This window comes from Chondrus crispus, genomic scaffold (assembly GCF_000350225.1).
Source record: "Chondrus crispus Stackhouse genomic scaffold, scaffold_68, whole genome shotgun sequence".
NCBI lineage: Eukaryota > Rhodophyta > Florideophyceae > Gigartinales > Gigartinaceae > Chondrus > Chondrus crispus.
This window is the reverse complement of record NW_005178626.1, coordinates 165,306-182,357: the sequence shown is the minus strand read 5'-3', so window position 1 is coordinate 182,357 and position 17,052 is coordinate 165,306. Positions and strand designations below refer to the sequence as shown.

The following is a 17,052-nucleotide window of genomic DNA, read 5'->3' as shown; positions in this document are numbered from 1 at the left end:
CTTGACGGACAAGCTAATTGAAATGTATTTACAGTAGAATTTAAATAGACCTTTCGCCGTTCCTCTTTTTGGAACTGGCACAGGCTGCAGCAACAGTAAACGCGACCGACACACCGACTAACTCCGCAATTGCTGCAGTATGTCCCTGGCTGATGCCCCCCGAGTATCATTGGATACTGAAAGTTTTTTGGGGGTTGCAGTTAGTCATCCTGGTCACGCTCGATGTCTGGGCATCTACCAAACAATTGCTTGGCCACATGACATTTTGACTTGAGAGAAAATGCCAATTATGAGAAGTGCTGAAACTCACGAGAACTAGCCTGTGCAGTCTGCCACAAAATTTGCTACGCCTTTTTGATAACGACTGAGCAAAAGGGGAGGTGCCGTTGGCCAACGACATGAGAGAGGAATGACTGGGAGTCATATGAAGGAATCACCACAGCCTTCTCTCCTCATTCAATTCTTCTGTGTTGTAGTGCAGTATTGTGCCGTTCTATTGATTTGCGTTTCTTGTTTTACCGTACATACTGCACAGGCAACAAACAAGGTGGGATTGATGTGAGACGGATCGGCTCGCCAGACGAAGTTGGTTGTCCCAGATGCCATCCACCAATTCAACGCTTGACAGAGGCCGCTTCATGAGAATTCATATTTTCGGGTCCTTTTCACGGTGGTCAAAATGCGGTTTTCACCGTGACGGTCTCGACCATGGTGAAAACGGCTGTTGGTAAGATTTTCCGGACGTTTAGCATCAAAACCCTATTTTCACGTTTTAAATTTCGTTGTACATGTGTCGTCGCTATCGGCAGTAGTTTCTGTCATATCGAAATGTTGCGCATTGCTGTTCCCAATCTTCAAATCTTCGAAAATATTACTGCTAGCCGTGACTTTGAGGACCAGTTATTTCTACCGTGGCCAATTTGTCACGGTGGAAAACACCATCGGCACGGTGCAAATGACCCCCAGAAAACAGAATTCTCATGAAGCGGCCTCTGACATTTGGCAGCGAGTTAATGCTGTTGAAGTCCTGGACCTGAGCAGGTTCGTCACATTCCTCAAGTGTTCCCAGACGAGGTTCCCCGTATGAACTTTCATGATGATGTATGCCAAAATTCCGAGGACGTCGGCTTGCCAATCTGCACTCCATAGGCACATCAAAAAGCTCGTTCTGTGCACGCACTAACGAAGAGACCTCATCAATTTCTTCTTCGTTTCTTAAATATGTACACACCACAAGAGAAATCAACCAAAGCGTGGCATAGCCAGTCGCAGAGGCAATGAACCAGACATTGATCGCCGCTCGTGCCAAATTCCGCTCTACGTATCCAAATTCGTTCGTAGGAGAGAGGAATTTTCCGAGAGGGAGTACTGGGAATCTCGTAACACTCGATTCTGCGTCGACAGTGTCCACTGCGAAGATCAAAGGTCGCGATCCAGAGGCTCGTAGACTTTTGGCCGGAAAAGCCTTGAAGAGAGACATGTATACCATTGTGTCTCTCGCCTGTCTCAAATTGCTAAAATCAAATTGTGTTATGTTCACAACCCTTCGCATCTGAAATTTAGTGTCCATAACTTTCGCTGCCCATCCTTGAAGTAGTTGGTACGTGCCGTTCTCAAAAGTCAGTCGACAAGAACATACTACATGACCCATCGCGCACTCTCCCCGATCGGTATTGTATACTTCTACCAGTTCAGATATGGATCCGGCGCCGATCGAGATGCTACCATGCCATTCCACTTTCTTGAACTCCAGGTTTAGATCGGGTAAATTAAATTCAAGTTCCATATGGCTTGCTTGCCTGACTGGCAGTCGTTCCATCCGTGGTTCAACTCCCTCAGGATCGAATCGGAGACGGTCTGGTTCTATTTGCATCCAAATATTGTTGTCACTGACAAGCGAACGGAAGATCAACTTCTGAATGTCTGCCCAGCCCCGGAGAACATATCTACCCGCTCGCAAACCGAGTGCGCCAGGGCCGCTTTCAAGCTTGATGGGAATGTCCTCTATTATAGAGCCTCTTGTGCTGTTCAAGCCTACCGCAGAGTTCCACCCAGACCCGAGTGCCATGTCTGAAAGGAAAGATACGAGTTTGCGGACATCTGGGTGATTCCCCAACGGCCTCAGTTGTCGTTTGATCTCGTCATCCTCACAGCGAGACCAATTGAAAGGTATTGCGCCGAGTATTTTCACTACGATGGTACTTCCGCCTGGTGTTCTCCTCTCGAATTCAAGTCCCGTTTGCATGGCCCTGATAAGCACGCGGTCTGTAAAGCTCGTGGTCACGAAACCGGCAATGACCTGAGTTTTTAGATGTGACCCACACTTTATCTGCTCTGACTCCTTGATGACTGGCGCTTCGTGATTTACTGTCGGATATTTGAGGGAGGAGCCGCTCACCTCAAACACATGACCGAACAGCCTAATACCAGAGTCTTTTCCTGGGCGCTCGTTTTCGGAAAGCAAATCAACAGCTAGGACACCTCCCTTCACAGCTTCATATATGCTTCCCAACTCGACTTCAACTTCCTGCTCTACTTCCCTTTCGACATTGCCGAACTCCGCCATGACCGCTAGACCAACCAGGGCCACTGCTACGATCCAAAAACAGAGACGTAAGCATGTGGCATTTTGGTCTATTCCCGGTAGATGGGTCAACCGGCCTCCTCGAGTTCGGGCCAGGGCAACGCGTTTTCCACGGCGTGCTCGAAGGGCATTAATCCTTGCCGCAGCTTTTCGCAACGCCACGGCGATGAGCACGTCAACCAGAACAGACAAACCAAGTAGTCGGACGACGTTCCATGCGGGCGTGCTAAAGGGAAGTATGAATTCGAGGGATATCATGTTGAGGGTGTGGTGCAAGGAACGATGCCCGAGTTTACTGAGGGAGACGGACCGTGTGCGACTAAGAAGGTTGTTGGTGAATGGGGGAGGCGGTTTTGGGGAGTGTGCCGTTCCCTGGTGAGGGTCGGCCGAGTGTCCTTCCCCTTTTCCCCGCAGCGCTCGTCACCCCCGCGATTTCAGGTTGTTTTTTCATTTTTGCTTTTTGCTTGTTTATTCATGCAGAAACTGAGAAACTTCATGATTCTTCATGCAGAAACGACTTTAGACAACGGTAGCCACGACTTACACGTTCCCAACTTGTGCGTCGTGGTAATGCGCACGTGTGCCGTTGTAAAAGCTGTCACGTTCAACATAGGGTACTTTCGAGGCTCCTGGGAAAAGCAGCGATGTCAATCAGATGGAGGATAGACTCTATCTCGGGGCTGCGCGAGAGCACTGAACAAGGTTACTGTGATATCCTCAGGCTCTGGATCTTGACCTCTTGCCTCACATGAGGCAAGAGGGCCAGTGGCACTGGTCCAGGGCCCGGACCAACTTCCGCTTCCGCCCCAGACTAGGAAGGACGAGAAGGCAAGGGAAAGGTGATTTCTTCAGTTATGAAGGTCTATCTACAGCGGCTGAAGGCACATCCCTAAACAATGATAGCGACGAGGACGATGACATATTTTCGATGCCGCCTCACGACAAGCCTCCGACTCATTGGCTGCAGACGAAAGTAACGATGTATCCATGGTTCCTGAATTCGCCGACAACTAACTAGCTCACTAACTCTAACTTAAGACATACAAAGATGTCCAGAATAGGCACGAAACCCACGGTTACGTTTCGAAATTAAACGAGATGTGGTCGCACGCGGGTTGCTGGTCCAAAAGAGTGTACTACACAGCCTGCTATGACGCCTGATATCAGGCAAATGGACTGTCTCGACTTTTGGAGAGTGTGCCCTTCTATGATAGAAATCCTCCTACACAAAGCATGCCAGTCCCGATTGCAGGCTCTCCCTCAGTCTTCTGCCCCAATATCGGCAAGCCCACCTCGCCATCCGCGTTTGCTCCTCCCACCGGTTATGCACCGGCCATGTTCAAGCTCAAACAATCTCGCTCCTCATCCGCCGCAACACCCCCGCCTCAAGCCTCTCAGCATCTCATCATATCCTCGAGGTTCAATCCAATCATCAACGTCACCGCCGCTCCCCCTGCGCAATCTTCTAACTTGGATCTCGCATCAAACTTGGCAAGCCTCGATTCTTTGCCCTTAGCTTCCGCAGAGCAGCCATCCTCTCCGACAACTCCATCCTTCGCACATTCAGCCCCGGTGCAGATTCCACGTCCCTCCGCTTCCCGCATCCCTGGAGATTCTCGTCCCCCCATCGACCCTTCCTTGGGTGCGTCCACTGCACTTGGTTCCCACATCATCTCGTTTTCACCCACTGCAGCCATCCCCCAGTCCATGCCGAGCCTCACGCCCAGCTTTCCCGCAACCTTGTTTGGAGGCGTTTCGGCCGAGGACGAGCATGTAACTGTCTGGGAACCCCAGACTGGAAAGACTGTCGCAGGAAACGCTGCTCCCTACAGGCGTAATCTTGCCACCTGGTTGCAAGGACATCCCGGTTGGGAGGAAAAAGCCGATGAGCTCAAGTCATCGAAGAGGCGCTCAGCAGCACGTAGATCGAAGAGCGCTGCAGATTCTTTCGCGGCCCTCTGCTGTTATCCCGTTGCCAGCTTTCTCGCGAGCGATGGAGCGAGATGCTTGGAAGCACTCGGCGATGAAGATTTCTGCACCGAGGAGGCCATGATGACTTGGACGGCCGACGATTTTGTTCGACTTCAGGAAGCGCTGTTCCGTCTTGGACAAGAATGTCATGCGCAACAGTGCAACCCAGCGGAACTCGATGACAATCGCTGGGCCGATGTGGCTAGCCAGATAGGGGGTGCAAAGTTGCAGGGCACGATAGTTTCGTGTGCGCATCACATGTTGACGCGTGGAATCGCGAAGAGTAAGCGGGAACTGGCAGGCAACACAAGCATGCCAGGCTCATTTAGTTTCGTTTCGTTTGGCGGCGTGGACTACGCAGGGGTGGATGCGCCTGCATCGGTGGGCTCATATGAGAATGACGGGGCCGGGTTTGAGGCCTTTGCTCCCAATTCTTTGCCTTCTTTCCGTGGGAACTTGGGTGCCTCATTTCTCGAAAAATCATTTCGCGCACCTCGTGAACCTCGTGTGACGGTGTGGAATCCCAGCAATGGCCGGACGATCTCCGGAAATGCGGCTCCGTATCGCAGAAATCTTGAAGCTTGGATGCTCCAACACCCGGGGTGGTGCCCAAAAGAAGAGGGTCAGTTGAGCTCTTCCCGCAGAAATCGCAGTCGAAAAGTGCGACCATCAAGCGTCCCGACTGCTAGTGAAGGGGAAATGGAGCACGAGGCACTGGAGGGGTTGCTATTCCTTGCGAGGAGCCCGTCTGCCGATATGTCAAGTGGCACGGCAGCAGCCCAGCTTGGAAAGCAAATGGGAAAGGTCCGAGGGGGAAGGAATGGGGCTCAGGCGATAGACGTCAATTCGGATAGGAAGAAGCTCGGTAACACGTCAAGCATATCGAGTTCCTCGGCCGAGTATGGCTCTGACAACATTACCGATGAGGAGGACGAGGAAGACGCAGAAGAAGATTGCCGAATGGAAATGTAGTTTCGTTTCACATCGAGACTTTGCAAACACGCTGGAACAGAATTCCCCACAGGAGGGTAACGGGAAGAGCGGGAATGCCACCTACGTTATACGGTATGACGTAGCGCGGCGCAACGCGGGCGAGATACAGTGATGGAGGACTGTATTGCGGGTGGGCGAGGGGCGTGTCTTCGCCGCGGGCGAGCAAGGTCGCGCAGGCGCGGCGAATGTGCGAAATACAGCGGTGTAGCGCGACTCTCTCTTTCCCTCGCCCTCGCGGCGGCGGCGGCGGCTCAAAGATGCGACGCGGCCGCGGTTACAGTTGCGCCGCGGCGGCGCGCGGGGGGCTGCCCCGCGGGGGGCTGCCCCGCGCCCCGTGCCCCGGTGCTCCTCTCTTCCGCGCGCGCAAGTGTAAGCACGGAAGCGACCGGCTTTCACGCGTGCGCGGCGGCGGCGAGTCGCGAGTCGTGACGTCAAACGCCTCGGGTGGACATGCGTTTCATTCATGACGTCACCTGCGTCTTCGCGGGGCGGGCGGGAGGGAGGGAGGAAGGAAGAAGCGGGCGTGGGGGGGGGGGGGGGCGGGACGGAGAAACCCGCCGAACAAAACCCGCCGAACAAAACCCGCCGAACAAACCCTGCATGGCTGTCAGATGTGGCAACACGTATGCGTTGTCACACGGGGCAAGAGGGCGGATATTGATATCCGCCCTCTTGAGCTGATATCAGCTCGAGGGCTGGACATGCGCCTCGAGGCGGAGGCGAGGGCGCATAGGAGGCCTGATCTCAGGCCGGCCTGACCTCTCAAGAGGTGATATCGGCCCGAGTGTGCCCCGTGTGACAACACACTTGTCTCTCGGCTGACCCCTGAGGAAAGCATACCCAATTAAAAAAAAATTACACGTCGAAACTGTCTCCGTCGAGATCGCCTCCGCACACCCCCTCATACCCAGCCTGTTTCGTTTCATCCGTTCCCCAATATTGTGAAAAACTACTGTTATCGAAGGTGAACGAACACTACCCTTGGGTATTGTTAGGCTAACAGTACCCAATGCTAACAGTGTTAGCAGTAGTGTTATCGCAGGTGCCCTACTAGGGCACCGTCCATAACAGTAGTTTTCTCATAACAGTAGTTTTTTAGAAGATTGCGAGAACTGGGCATGATCTTCAATATCACTACAATATCACCACACATGCAGGAGCTTGTACGCTGCGTTTGGCGACATACTGCGTGTCGGAGTCGCATTCAGGAGAATACGTCCCAATAATGGCCCTGGGTACCAGAGCCTGTGACCCAGAGCCATACAACTTTGGTCCCAACTACCAGGGCTCATGGCTCCGTAAAATCCTGGTTGACAATTGATTTTTCTGATATTCGCCTCAAACGGCACTCCCATTGGTCCCGGTGGTGGACCTTGTTGGATCCTGCAAGCAAGGCCTCAATGAAGGAATATTTCCATCCACCCTCGATCGGAGCTGTAATGCGATCCGGCATCTTTGAAAAGGTTGATGAATGTTTCTGAAGTTTCAAAGGTTCCCAAAGTGCTGCCGAAAGTTTGAGCAACTTTTTCTGCGAAACTCAGAAACTTTCTGGAGACGTGCACCCTCGCATTAAAACGTTTGCGGAAATTTTAGGCGAAACTATAAACGTCTGTGCAAGTTTTGGAAAGACGTGGTCACAAGCATAACTGGACTTACAGTGACAGGTATTTCCCGTAGCGATTCCATCATGCTTCGTCCACTGTTGGCAGTGGCGCACCAATGATATTTAAACGATTAAAAATGCGCTACAACACGGCATACCAGGCGAGCTGAGTCATGGACCCAACACCAGGGGCAAAAATGAGACGGGGCCAGGGCCAGACGTCTCGGAGCGGATGACCGCGCAGGACCTATTCTCCTGATCGCGACTCTGTCGGCCGACATTGTCGCACTGTGCTGTTAAGACACGTATGGGTTGTCCACCGGCCTTGAGTGCGGATATTCCGCCGAGTGCTGATATAAGATATCGCACTCCCTGTTGACAAACCCTGATATCGCAGGTTGTCCCCTGGTTGATATTGTGCCATAATTGTGCCAGCCGTGAGACAATTTCGATAATCGTGTACGTCCCAATAACAATATCTATGCCCACCGGTACAATTCAAGGGCAGCTATCGAGCGACTGCATCGGGGTTCACAGCGATTTCTGAAGGATGTAGCTGCTTGTTCTGTTATTGACGGCAGTACTTCCGGAATCTCGTCAAACAAACGAGACACTTATTTCCTAAATTTTTACCACCCGCGTTTGTCCACTATTGTGCCGGCGTGTCATTTGCAGAGCGTACACTCTCGGCAAATGGCACGCCGGCCAGCGACAGTATGTGTTCATGAGGCCTTCAGCCATCCCCACTCGCTGTGTGTATGTCTCGGGATGCCTGCTCTCTGGCTCATAAAACTAGAGATCAACTGACCTGCGACAAAAGCAACTTTGGCAAAGTTTCGTGCCGTTTCATAGTTCCTGAAAAAATTGCTACGGAGACGCCATGAACTACAAAAGACTATATCAACGGTGGTACGGAATAGGCAACACTGCAGTGTTCTAGTACGATCCTCGCACAAAGCAGTCTTTCATTTCATCTCTCACTCAATCTGCTGTGATACCACTGGTTCCTCTGGCTATATCATCATGACCAAAGTCTCATTTGCTGCCATTTCGGCTACTCTCTTATACCTCAGCACTATTTCGCTGTCCATGCCGATAATGCGGCCTCAGCTACCGAAAAAGCTCCCTGCTAGGCAGAGCTCCTCGGGATCAAGCAGTTCTTCTGGCTCCAGCTCATCCGGAACAGAGGGCTTAGATAACTATTGCAGCAGCAACTGGATGTCGAAAGCCGGGGTAAAGAAACTCGAATGTGGATGGAAGATTAGCATGCGCCCAACTATTCGAGCCCGCACTTTGGCCCGATCAACCAGTGAATGGAACTCCATGTGGAGTGATCTTCAAGCGTGCGTTTCTTTCCCGCCGCTTACTACCACAATGAGGTCGTCAATTTATGAGCAGATGGCATGCCATGCAAAGTGGGGCTTGACTCCATTTCAGGGGGGAAGGACATGGGACTACGAATCATGTAGGCCCTCAATTGGCCTCAGTTCTGCCCTGGGTGGATTCTTACCGCCGAGTCATAGATGCAATTGGTGATTGAAAACGTTGTATACCACAGCAGGGCGGTCGCGGTTCAAGATTGAGAGGTGAGCTTTCTGCGCTTTCACGAACTGCGTAAAGCAAGTAGAGCTTGTGCAAGATAGCACCAGTTTACTGTACAGTTAGGGTTACTATCGAATAGGTTGTGTCGCCCGTCACTTATACAATCCCTAGGCCTCTCCACGCCCATTTAGTTGTTAGAAAGCAAGCATAGTCTGCCTTTAGCCATGCACAGTCAACCTGTTGCCACTGCTCGACAAGAAATGTGTACTTCAGTAGTCATGGCATATCTCGATGCATCAATAAAAATCAATTGAAAGCTCATACGCAGGTAGCGCTTGGGTTGCAACGCGATGTAGAGCCTGCCGCTGTCACTAGACCTGTGAGTTGACGGCGCGAAATCATTGGACATGCTGTATCTGCTTCTTGAACCATGGCGATGACACCGTACGCAGCCTAGTTCTCTTTATGATTTTTTTGTATGCTTCGCCTACAGCCACTATCTACACGTGTTCTTCAGGCAGCATTCCTTCGTTCAAGAGTAACATCACAGGCTCATTGGATAACGCGTCGAGCCTTGAGAATTTCTGGCTATTGACGATAGCTATTATCTACGGCTGCATATAAACAGATTTGCTGGTCTTCAGATATAGTACTGCAAGAATGTGCTCCAGTATCATATCCTTACGAGAACAGCTCACATATTTTGCCTGTTCTGCAATGCGCATGTGGCGATATCGAGAAGGCGCTAATCAGAGGATCTTCGGAAACGCACAACACCCAGTAATTAACAGTAACATGCGGTTATTGTATTCATTTGTGTGAGGACACGTCTCGCCTCTCTATCTAGCTAGACTAGTGTCTAAGTGACAAATGGCCTCATATGAGGTCACTTTTCAACTTAATTTTTCTCGACTTGTGCTAGCTGAACAAAATGGAAAAAGATACTCTCGCCACCGCAGTTGACTTCTGCGCTGCGGAAGGGTGGAGCTTGGTGAGATCTGCACGTCCTTTCCAGGCTTTTTGAGAATACCTAAAGAAGAAGCTTTTTTAAAGAACATCAAAACGTTTTTTGTTGATATCTTCGAAACCAAAACGCCTGTTTAAAATATCATCCGAGTGTTGAAACTATATTAGATTCTTAGTATTTCTGTGTATTCATAACTGCTATCCCGATGTTTTGCAGGAAGCTATTGCCGAGGGAATATTGGTTAAAGAAATGGTGTCTAAACTGATTTTATAAAATCTCGATTTAATGTATACTTTTTTGCAAAAAAAAACGGCCTCATATGAGGACAAGCCTGACCTCATATGAGGCAAATTGCCGGTCGTCTAGACACTAGTGTCTAGTGTGTAAACGACAAGTGACCTCATATGAGGTCACTTTCAATTTATTTTTTCTCGACTTGTGCGTGCTCAGCAACAAGGAAAAGATACTCTCGCCACCGCAGTTGATGCCTGCGTCGCGGGAGGGTGTAAATTATTTTGGTGAGATCCCCACGTCTTTTCCAGCCATTTTTGAAAGCCTAAAAAAGAAGCCTTTCTGACCAACCTCAAAACGTTATGTGTTGACATCTTCGAAACCAAAACGCCCTTCTAAAATGTCAACTGTTTGTGGAAATTTCATTGGATTCTTAGTCTTTCTGTGTATTTATATCTGCTATCCCAATGTTTTCAAGATGCTATTGCCGAGGGCATGTACTGTATGTACGTTGAAGAAATGGTGTCCAAACTGACACAAAGTTTCGACTTGATGTATATATATTTGCAGAAAAATCTGGCCTAATGTGAGGCCAGCCTTTCTTAAGTGGTTGTTACGCATTTTATGCGCCACTGCCCAAAGCCACAAGATTGTGGCTGCGAAACTTAGGCTATGTTCAAGGAAGTATCCAAGTAAAGGGGGGTGCCCCTAAAATGGAACGATTTTGAATATTTAAAATAGAAATACCAAAGAATGATCAGTTCTGATTCAATCAAAAGCCTTCAAAACTGTCGTTGAACGGTGGTTTTTGTGCCTCGCGCGAGCTATCGCTCGTACGATCGAGCGATTGAGTAGTCGCGCGGTGGGGAAGACGGGGAGATCTGGCGAATGCCTTCAAGAATAGAGAACGCGAGCCGGCCAATGCCTTTGCTATAGAAGTGTAGCTTGGTGCTTTTACAACTCTAATAAACGTTCTGGCTCTTTGAAAGGGTAGGGTGACTACACTACCATGGCATAAGTATCTCGGCACCACAGGAGCTCACCGGCCGGTGGGGACGGTAGTGCAAGCCCATGAAAGCCCCAAACACGGACACTCCCTCCCATGGGCGGAAGTGGTCGTGAGCGCGGCAAAAGGATGGAATTACAGAATTGAGATTGCGTGGCATAACGGGTGTCTGTCTTGAGAGTATTATAAAGAGCTGATCTCAAGGCCGAGGTCTTGCGAGTGCGAAGGTCGCTGACACGGAAGGCAAAAAGCGCAGCATAAGTCCTGTGGGAGCAGCGCGATGGGATGCAGAAGGCTCCGGTCGGGAGGGTGGGAAAAAGGAGGAGCCGGAGCCGGCGTGGCGGCGGCCGGCGCCTGCGGCGCAAGGCGCAGAAGCTTGCATCTCTGCAACTTGCGAGCAGACAGACTGCGACGGAACGAGGAGCAAGGGTGGTGGACGAGGCAGAGGCCGAAGCAAGTGCGGGCACCGGTGGAGAGGAAATGGTGGAAGAAGGGGCACCAATGAGAGAGGCGGGAGAGGGGGTGGAAAATGCAGTAGGGTTGAAGGGCGGAGAAGCAAGTGCAGCAGTAGACGAGAACCAGGGAACAGCGTTCACAACAGAGTCCGGGGGGCACTACCGGGGATCGCAGCTGCGGGTCGGCTCTTCCAGGGTACTGTCTACCGTGGACAGGCAGAAATTGCCAACTGCCGTGTATTGCGATCGGGGTCGTTGGCTGGTAGAGGCACTGGTCTTGGGGGATAGCAGTGACGGCAGGAACGCGCTCGTGTTCAGAAGGGGAGTGCCCCACGCATGCGCGCTGGCAACAGAATCCGTGGAGGCCTTTCATCCCATAGATTGGGACGCGGAATTATTTTCCTGTGCACGAGAGGGCGAAATCGTCTTGTCCACATACGCGGTATATGGATCACGGTTGGATGGAGGAATGACGTAACGGGAATAGCCCGACTGTGTTGTTCCGGCCCGTCGTCGGAGAGTGTCAAGGCAGCCTCGTGAAGACGAGGTGGCGAGGCACGTCCTTGAGTTTTTAAGCACCCGGGGCTGGCTGTAAGGACCTCCGGCATCGGGTGTCGCGGGTCTGTGAACTGGCCGGCAGGAGCGCGGTGCCTGCTTGAAGAACAACCGAGGCGTACTGCCGCTACACATGATTGTGTGAGGGCGGCGTTAGTTAATGCTGTTTTCGCATTACGAGGAGCAGGTGCGGCTGACGAGGTGGAGCGGAGAATTGACGGGGATCCGCGAATCTTCTCGTGCTTCAAACCACTTCGACTGATCCTTCAAGGGGCAAGAGAGACGTTGATACAATGTCGAGCTGTGCGCGATGGTGAGTCACAACGTGCAATTCAATCAGCAGATAGGGGAGCGGCGTTTAGGGTATTGGCCGCGAAGCGGTCCGGCATTTTCATAGTGCGACTTCATGAAGTGAAACTGGTCGATCATGCCGTGGTTGTGCACGCAGATGCTGGAGTTATCGTAGACTCTACAGAGTCGACTGCGATAGTTCTTACTGGAGAAAACCTTGAGCGATGTGGCGGGGAGAAGGTGCAAGGTCTTAGAGTATTGGAGGTAAGAGAGATAAAGGAAAGAGTGTAGGAGGAATAATGGAAAATTATTCCGCTCTATTTTCTTATTATCCACTGTTCATGTTGAATAGCTAATAAACCAGAGCTCACGACGTGTTTTAGCGCTGTTTGAGACATCGACTTTGTCAATCCGTCGGCGATATTATGGGAACTGCGGACGAAGCCAGTATCAGATATAACTTTGTCGCGAAACCCCTCGCGAGCGGCGGCGATATAGAGCATAGTTCGCTTCTCTGAGGTGCGCGAACCTTTTGAGATCACATCGAAGAGAGACTTGGAGTCTGTGAACAGTTGTACGGGGATCCGGCGGCCGCATATATCGCTCAACTCAGCAGCGAGGGTGGAGGCAACATCAAATAGATCGCTGAATGCGATAACTTCCCCAGCCATAGCGGAACGGACGACTCTTTTCGACTTGTACGACTTGAACTGAATTGGAACAGAGTTTCCAAAATGATCAGCAAGGAATGAAATGTGCCCGAGCTGCGTAGAAAGGTCATGATTGTTCGCAAACGATGCGTCTGCAAATCCGACAACACGCAGCGAGTCGTTGTCGAGCTTTGGGATTTTCAGGGATATTCGATTACATGTCGCGTACTTTGTAGCCTTATTTAGACGACGAACCAGCACGGGTTTCTCTGTGAGGAACCGCTCCTCGGTGACTTGTGCGAGCTGGGAAATTTCAAATTGGCAATCAGGTCGGGTGTTCGCCAGCCACGCAAGGCGCATGCGCATAGATCGAAACTCGGTAAATGAAGCGTCACTGGGGAGTCTCTCCAGCTTCTTAAGGTAGAAATGCTGGTTTTGAACTAAGTTGCCGTCTCTGTCGCGAACAAGGGAGAACCCGCTAAAGGTACATGGTATTGTCTCGTCATCGCCCATCTGGAACCGGGCATTTGTCCTTTTTGCCAATTGACGAAATGCGGGTGAGCCGGCGCGAAGAAGATCATCAACGTATCCACCCCTGAGTCCGACCAGGAGTCCATCGGAGACGAGTTTGTAGAGGGCTGGATCGGAACGGAGAGGTGTCATACCCAAATCATTACGGTGGTGGCCGTCAATGGTCTTGTGCCATAAGTCACCGGAATCGCAGAGTCCGTAAAGGGGCTTCAACAGTTTGAGACACTGCTCCGGTTGGAGCTCGAACTGTGGTACGGGCTTTGTGATAAATAGCTCACGTGACAGTGGTTCAGCATATTGGAGGTACGCCTGACGTACATCGGCAGTCCAGATCTGGAATCCATGAATGGCGGCAAGGGCTAGGAGGAGTCTGATGGACTGCGGCTGGAGTGTCGCTGCTGTGTGCACCATGAGGTCCTTCATGCGGTCACGATGTCCTCCGATGACGTAACGTGCCTTGAATTTCACCTGGCCATCTTCGGTGGACTTGATGGCCAGGACGAAGCGACCGGGTAGGACGTTTGCGTCCTTTGGAACCTCTTCCCGTAGTATAATGCTGAAGGTACCACGTTCCAGTAGTCCCTTTATTTCGTCGCGCTTAGCTTGAGACATCTTTACCGACGAAGCCCGGGGATCTCTAGGGTCCATGATCTCTGTCAGATGAACCGAGTATTCATCTTCGTCGGGGGAATTGAAGTGCGTGAAAGCGCGGCAGATGTCGGAGAACAGGGAATGGGCGACAACGGATGGGGGAATGTAGCGCTTCACCTGCGCTACGTTGAAAGGACGGGCGGCGCCGATCGTCACATCTTGTATATATACGAGTTTTTTGGTGGCATCCATAGCGAGAACCGTAAATGGTCCGAGCCATTCACCGATACGGTGATTCACGACCTTCTTGTGCCATACTAGGACCTTGTCCCCCGGGTCGTAAGCGCGGTCGGCTGCTGGCGGAACGGAATGCCGCAGGGCCCTCGATATACGCATCTTTACCATGATGCGTTGCATCTCAATGCGGGCTTCGTGAACCATTTCGGCCCGTTCGGCCAGTTTGTCTCGGGTCTTCGGGGTTTCTGATAAGGTTTATACTCTCGGCAGTTCCCCGAATACGAGGGATGACGGAACGAGACCTTCGGGACCTAATGTGTCGTTCATTGCTTTGACCGCCAATTGAAGGAGAAGCTCTTTGTCTACGTTGGGGTAGTCAACCCTCATCTTCCGGAAGGTAGTGCGGACGGGCTCGTGGTACCGTTCACCAATCCCTAGGCTTGAATGCGCCTCTATGCCAGTACCTTGGACTTCGACATTGGTTCGTGCTGCTAGGGAGATAAAAGGTTCGCTTTTCCCGAGGTTGCTGCCCTGGTCGACTAGTATTCTGTTCGGGAGGCCAGTATAAATCGAAGCCCAGCAACGTAAGAGTGCGTCCCAGACAGCATTGGTGCTCATGTTAGGGAGAAAGCGAGCGGCAGAGAAACGGCTCGATTCATCCACGATATGCAAAACGGGCAGAGAGTTGATGTACATAATGTCCATCATGATGCGTTCATTAAAGCGTGCATTCTCAGTCCCGAAAGAAACACGAAATCGAACAGGTGCGGGCTGAATACGCTGACAGGGATCACAGCGCCGCGAAATGTTCTTCAAGAGTTTCAGGGTCTCCGGCGTAGCGTGTTCTGGACGAGCTCTCCGGAGCAGGTGGAAAAGTTTCGTCGCGGATGGGTGAAAGAACTGTCGGTGAAGCTTTTGAAGCTGTGATTCGGTGAAGTGGATCGTAGAAGCATTGGCAATCGGCACGTACACGTGACGACTCTTCGCTCTTAACAAAGGAATAAACTATTCGTCAAAGTAAGCCTGTCGTCCGTCTTGGAGTTCTTGCGCAGATCTTCGCGCAAGTCGGTGAAAAACAGTATCGGCGACAAGTTGCTCGCGGTCCAGTACGTCCATGCCCAGCAACGCTGGGATGTCAGCCTCGACAATGTCGAAGTCGACAAGGATGGGTTCGACACCTGGTGGTGTTGCGAGGGGCAAAGATATGCGTCCGAGCGAAGGGAAAGATTCGTCTCCAAATCGGAAGCGGCGTCAAAATTGGCGTATATCTCGACCGTGGTTTTTGGCTACACGGAGGAGGCGATTCAACTTCCGCTTGCCGACAACTGACTTTGGAGCACCAATGTCGACGCAGAAGCCGAGAAGGCGGCGTGATGAGCATTCACGTTTGATTTCGGCTATAAGAATTTTCGTACAGTCAACTTCATGTGCTGGAATCTGGTAGCAAAGGGAAATAGCCTTAGGCGAGCAAGACAATGGTTTTGGGCGATGTAGATTAGGTGCGGGTCCAAATCGCCTTAATGAAAATTTGATGGAGGCATCTGCTGCGACAAGCTTGCAGAGACGATATTCGTGACAAAGTCCCTGTCCAGGTTGTCTGCATGATCATTGTCACAATTAGCGATCGGCAAGGCGTCATCGAACGCTTGTGCTGCAGTTTCTCCGAAGTGAGTGGCATCTCCCTCCGTCCCAGAAAGGTCATTATCATCACCAGACTGGCATTCTTCCTCTATTCCGAGAACGTAGTCGCGAATGATGTGAACATGGGATTCTCCTTTGCGAAGCCTCGAGCGTGCGCTGGCTGCGATTGCCCCCGGATTGCACCGATGACCTGGCTTACACGGAAGGGAGCATTTGAAGCACTCGTTCCGTCGGCGCGCTTCCTCAAAGGTGCTGCCGTTACTTGCCAGCCGGGGCGCCGATGTGGGTCGATATCTTTCGGGACGTCTTGGCAAATGCTTGCGAACATCACGAGGATGGCGCCCATAGCGTTGGGAGAACATCTCTGCAGCTTCCTCCTGCACCTCAGTGATGCGAGATGAGAACACATGTGGGCGGGCCTCTCTAAGCTCGTTGGACAGCTGAAGGCTTTCATGCAATGCAGTCACGAAAGAATGAAACTTGTAGTGATGAGAGACTATGTTCCGGATAGGAGCTAGGGCCCATTCGCAACTGAGGACCGGCCTCCGCAAGAAGCGGATCTTATTCTCATCAGAGCAAAATCCCGGAGGGCATTGCGGCGTGAGGAGCTCAATTTGTTCCACAATCTTAGTAAGGCCTTCTGAGTGTGTATTCAGGGAGCGCGCGGACATGAACGCGTCTAGGCTTAGGCCCTCAAGCGTGGATTGGACCTGTAGCTGCCTAGAGTCACTGTCATACTCGCGCTTCATGAGTTCACACACTTGGTTATACGACATCCCTGGACTGTAATGGTTCAGCAGAAAGGTTCGGGCAGGTCCCTCGAGGACGTTCATGAAGTACTCAGCCTTCTGCAGAGCTTTCAAGCGGTGCTGACGTGCGCACGCCTAATAGTCTCGTATAAGAAGTTCTACCGACTGTGACAAGTCGCCAGTGAACTTCCGACCAGAGAACTGCCGGTGGACATAATTTGCCTTGCGAGTGTCTCCCCAGTGCGGAGAGTTATCGAGGGCATCGGCACCTGGCGTTGAAGGTCTGGTTGCTGCTCTCGGCCGCAGAGCGTCCATAGCTGCTAAGGGCGAGGGTAGTTCCTGGCTGCGGACCTGTCCAGCGTCAAAGACGACCGAACCGATTCCGGGACCTTGGGGATGCCGATCAAATCCCCGCGAATGTGGTGTGATTGGATCTGGGACCGGTGCAGAGACCT

The 17,052-nt window shown here is 51.5% G+C and overlaps 4 protein-coding genes; 1 reads left to right on the top strand and 3 right to left on the bottom strand.

The window, feature by feature from the left end:
• Positions 1 to 877: 877 nt before the first annotated feature.
• Positions 878 to 2,566, bottom strand: CHC_T00008891001 (Hypothetical protein). The gene has a single exon (XM_005710803.1). It carries the CDS (start codon positions 2,564 to 2,566, stop codon positions 878 to 880), a length of 1,689 nt encoding a protein of 562 aa, XP_005710860.1.
• A 946-nt stretch (positions 2,567 to 3,512) lies between these two features.
• On the top strand, positions 3,513 to 5,977 carry CHC_T00010139001 (hypothetical protein). Its single transcript, XM_005710801.1, has 3 exons — positions 3,513 to 3,557; positions 3,752 to 5,427; positions 5,632 to 5,977. The coding sequence occupies exons 1-3, from the start codon at positions 3,513 to 3,515 to the stop codon at positions 5,975 to 5,977; spliced, it is 2,067 nt and encodes a 688-aa protein (XP_005710858.1).
• CHC_T00007264001 (hypothetical protein) lies at positions 3,549 to 4,281 on the bottom strand. XM_005710802.1 is given in 2 exon segments: positions 3,549 to 3,978; positions 3,979 to 4,281. The coding sequence occupies 1 exon segment, from the start codon at positions 4,279 to 4,281 to the stop codon at positions 3,979 to 3,981; it is 303 nt and encodes a 100-aa protein (XP_005710859.1). The 3' UTR covers positions 3,549 to 3,978.
• A 1,256-nt stretch (positions 5,978 to 7,233) lies between the features above and the next one.
• CHC_T00007262001 (hypothetical protein) lies at positions 7,234 to 7,432 on the bottom strand. XM_005710800.1 is given in 2 exon segments: positions 7,234 to 7,282; positions 7,283 to 7,432. The coding sequence occupies 1 exon segment, from the start codon at positions 7,430 to 7,432 to the stop codon at positions 7,283 to 7,285; it is 150 nt and encodes a 49-aa protein (XP_005710857.1). The 3' UTR covers positions 7,234 to 7,282.
• Positions 7,433 to 17,052: the final 9,620 nt, after the last annotated feature.

Excerpts from the sequence above, each read along its gene's own strand:
- CHC_T00008891001 (XM_005710803.1), bottom strand. The coding sequence starts at position 2,566 with ATGGCGGAGTTCGGCAATGTCGAAAGGGAAGTAGAGCAGGAAGTTGAA.
- CHC_T00007264001 (XM_005710802.1), bottom strand. The coding sequence starts at position 4,281 with ATGGCTGCAGTGGGTGAAAACGAGATGATGTGGGAACCAAGTGCAGTG.
- CHC_T00007262001 (XM_005710800.1), bottom strand. The coding sequence starts at position 7,432 with ATGTCGGCCGACAGAGTCGCGATCAGGAGAATAGGTCCTGCGCGGTCA.
- CHC_T00010139001 (XM_005710801.1), top strand. The coding sequence starts at position 3,513 with ATGCCGCCTCACGACAAGCCTCCGACTCATTGGCTGCAGACGAAA. Across the intron at positions 3,558-3,751 it reads CTCATTGGCTGCAGACGAAA|GCAAATGGACTGTCTCGACT; the intron begins GTAACGATGTAT and ends GCCTGATATCAG. Across the intron at positions 5,428-5,631 it reads AGGAAGAAGCTCGGTAACAC|CGCGGCGCAACGCGGGCGAG; the intron begins GTCAAGCATATC and ends GGTATGACGTAG.